Source organism: Polyergus mexicanus, unplaced genomic scaffold (assembly GCF_030449975.1).
Source record: "Polyergus mexicanus isolate NDT 795.1 unplaced genomic scaffold, iyPolMexi1.0 SCAF_41, whole genome shotgun sequence".
Lineage (NCBI taxonomy): Eukaryota > Metazoa > Arthropoda > Insecta > Hymenoptera > Formicidae > Polyergus > Polyergus mexicanus.
This window is the reverse complement of record NW_027223361.1, coordinates 73,592-77,621: the sequence shown is the minus strand read 5'-3', so window position 1 is coordinate 77,621 and position 4,030 is coordinate 73,592. Positions and strand designations below refer to the sequence as shown.

The 4,030-nt window shown below is 38.0% G+C and overlaps 1 protein-coding gene across 1 annotated transcript; it reads left to right on the top strand.

Annotated features, from left to right (window-relative positions):
• Positions 1-557: 557 nt before the first annotated feature.
• Positions 558-1,465, top strand: LOC138943799 (uncharacterized). Its single transcript, XM_070314740.1, has 3 exons — positions 558-813; positions 978-1,228; positions 1,310-1,465. Exons 1-3 carry the CDS (start codon positions 558-560, stop codon positions 1,463-1,465), a joined length of 663 nt encoding a protein of 220 aa, XP_070170841.1.
• The last annotated feature ends 2,565 nt before the right edge of the window (positions 1,466-4,030 follow it).

The window sequence follows — 4,030 nt, the reverse complement described above, 5'->3', positions numbered from 1 at the left end:
TAAAATCGGTTACATTCATTGGAATGATCCCAACGAGTTGGTAGATCGCTTGCGATTGCGGAAGCTTCGCGTCAAGCCGGCAACTATGCCCACCACAATGAAATATTATCAATTATCGAGGAACATTGCGAAGCTGGTCTTATTATAAATTAAACTATGCGTTGACGAAACAAGTCAGTCTGTCAATATCGTTTGTGTCAAAATGTCGATTAATAAATTTGGATTATCGTTCGGAACATTGAACAACTCACTATCAATGGAATGGATTACTAAGAAATTACGCTCTGTGTCAGACTGCCTCCGGCTTTGATGCAAGGTCGCGCAAGATACGACGCGTAGCGCAACCGGAAGATGATACTGATGCCGCAAACAAACAGTACGTGAAAATACGTGTCAAGCTTTTAAAAGATAGATTGGAAAAACTTGAGAAAAAAATAATCACGCTTGAGACGAATATGCAAACGCTACAAATAATGATGGACGAGATGCAGAATGCAACTCACACGCAGACTATATTTAATTCAGCACAGGAGAAAATAGATATATAAAGAATATACATGGAGGAATTATCTCATTGTTGCGAATTATGCCGCGATCAAATATGTCGCGAAAGACAGCTGCTGGTGAAGGAATTGCACACTCCACCGAGAAAAAATTTTCCATGTAGACGTGTCATAGTACGTGGATTCGATGATCTGTGGCAGGCGGACGTGGCCGAGATGCGTCCATATGCACGATTCAACAAAGGCTATAATTACATACTTACAGTTATCGATGTGTTGAGCAAGTATGCGTGGGCTGTACCGCTCAAGAGTAAGTGGAAACGAAATGCCTGACGCTATCGCAAAGATAATTCGAGACGATGGAAGATGTCCGAGAAATTTTCAAACCGACAGAGGAAAAGAATTTTATAAATGTACAGAAACTCGTGAACAAATACCGTATTAATCATTATTCGACGTACTCTGTCATGAAAGCCTCGGTCGTGGAACGATTCAACCGAACGTTAAAGAGCAATATGTGGAAAATGTTCACGCTTAATGGATATTACATGTGGATCGACGCGTTGTCCCGGCTCGTTAGAGAGTACAATGCGCGAAAACATCGCACTATCGGTATGAGACCTATCGATGTTACCCCCGCGATCGCCGATAAACTTTTAAATACGGTATACAGCAACGTAAAGATTGCGGCACCGACAAGATTCAAAGTAGACAATCCGTTACGCGTGAGTAAATTCAAGACCATCTTTGACAAAGGTTATACGCCAAATTGATCGACCAAAGTGTTTAAGATCGTTAAAGTGCAGAAAACTAATCCCGTGACTTATGTACTCGAAGATTCGCGCGGAAATTCTGTCGCCGGCGGATTTTACGAATACGAGTTACAACACGTTGTCAATCTCTATGTACATTTCGTGGAAAAGGTGATACGCAAAAAGGGTGACAAGGTTTATGTGAAATAGCTGGGACTTGAGGCTACACACAATTCTTGGATAGATAAAAATAATATATTATAAATATTTTAATAATAATACATAATATTAAAGATATTTTACAAATATAAACAAAATTGTACATTATAAAATATATATTTATATATATATAATTTACAATAAATAATTTTAATTTATAAATATACGTAATTCTTATTTACAATAAATATACATGATTTTTATTTACAACGGTATTTTGTAATATCCTCACGGTAGTGTGTCGGTGGTTCCGGGTACGATATACCGCTTATCATCGTACAGTCCTAAAGCAATTTTTGTCTCGCGAATAGTGTATACTTCGTATAATTTAGATCTTATACAAAACTGCTGACGCATCATTTCAATCTCTTCGTCCAATCACCGCGTTTAATCGTCGAACGTTATTGTTCTCGTGACGACATTACGTCTTGACGTCTTTTACCTTTTTCGTATCCTTCTTACCATCTACTCGCAACGCGTACATTTTTGCCCTAAGCCCGACGAATTCGGTCATGATGGCGCCATTATTTTCATCCTTCATTAAACCCGGTATCTTTTTATTCGCGAGCGGTATACCGTATACATTGTCCACTGCATAATCGCTGATATCGAATCTGTTGACGTTGCGCTTTATATTCTCATTGATATATGGTCACACTCGATGTGATATATGAGACTGTCGGTATCAGTGTACATGACTTTACATTTCTCTCGATATATAGGTACCATAATAATCTACCACGTAGATTGGTTTATTAAATTTAACCTCGAGATTGCGTAATTTAATGGCGATCAGATTCTCCGAAAACACGCTTCTACTATAAAAATTTGGTTTTGCGATCATCGCCTCTGTGCCATATCTTCCATCCCAATATGTTATAAGCTTAATATTAACGTGATTGTGCACATTTTCCATCGTTTTACCAAATACCGCATTATTCATTAATTTATATAAATTTTTTTCAAAATCATTTTTCGCGAGTGTTCGGAATTATGTATTGAGATCGATATAACTGCGAAGCCACGGAGATTGTGAAAACTGTAATATTCGATGTATTTTTGTAACGCGAAGTCCATGTCGCGTGCATTGTTGCAGGTTGCGGTAATATATCACGTAACACTTCTTATCATATAAGGTTGCGAGTAGCTTATCCTACTTACCAGGTAGTTTGTCGCGTGTCGAGCAAAACGGTAGGTCAGTGTGCGCATCGTGAACATGTTGCGGATATTCGAGATGGACTTCAAGGATATGGCCTACAGGCGAATCGAGCGCGATCGATGATGTATCAAAATCGGATACGCCAACCCATCGAAAATCTGCATAAGGCAAAGGTTGACACATTGTCCATCCGTACAAATTATTTATATCAAAGTACGTGAGATACGACGAAAGTTTCGATGGATCGTACGACTGTATGTACTTGTTATTAGCGTACGTATCTGTTGGAACATTAACTCAAACTACCGCATATTCCACGTTCGATAAATAAAACCATGTCGGTATCAATTCGAAGGTAATATTCGTATGCTTCAACATCGTGTCTCACGTGTATCCGGGAAGAGTATAGTAATACGAGGAGTCGAGCCCATAACTTTTAATACAACTTTTGCGGAAATTTTCAAAAATGTCTGCTAATAATAAGACATCAATTTTGAGATACAAGTCGCTATATTCGCCCAGCGTTCGAATAGAGAACCGCTTTCAGACGTTCTCGGCGTGCGCGTAATCGCTCTCGGATATCGTGTCACTGGTCAAAAAACTGTAAAATGATTTGCGCGATGGTAAATACGTATCTTGCAACCAGTCGACGCAGTTAATGTATTCGTATGGAAAGACGCCCATCCGTGTTAATAAATTGAAATTGTCATGCGGTAAATTTTGAAACTCAAATTTAAAAATTTTGAGTTTGTCTTTATTCAAGAATGATGCCAATTTATCGAGACTGGTAAGAAATTTATACGAATCGATAAAACGCAATTTAATATGATTTTTCGATTTCTCTTCGACAAGTTTAACGTTTTTCATAAATGATATATATTTTTCCTTTCGGAAGTAACTCGATTTCCTTTTCGAACGCTGTAGCTATTTCCATGATAATAAAATGCGCGTCGTAACCGAATAAATTATAAAAAACTATAGGAATGCAAAAAAAATCTTTATAATTTAAATTGCAATTTGAATGCGCGGGACTTCTGTAACGCCATGTCAGATGGCAATGATCGCGTACGCGTGTATTGTCTTGTACGAATGGTTTTTCGCAAATGTGGCATTGTGTCGCGTTGTGAAATTTTTCCCATTCATCGGGTGTTAAATTTACCATGGGAACATTAGTTGATAAAATACTTTTTACACGCAGTGCTAAATTTTTAAGTTCTTCGATGAACCATGACATGCAATTGGTATCGCGACGAGAATGATACGCGGATAACGATTCGTTGTACAAGCAGTGTACATAATAAACAATACTAAATATTTTATGATGTTGGTAATTTCTCTCCCCTCCATCTTTTCCAAGTCGGCGTACACGGCGAAAGAAAACTGCTCTTTCCGGTTAT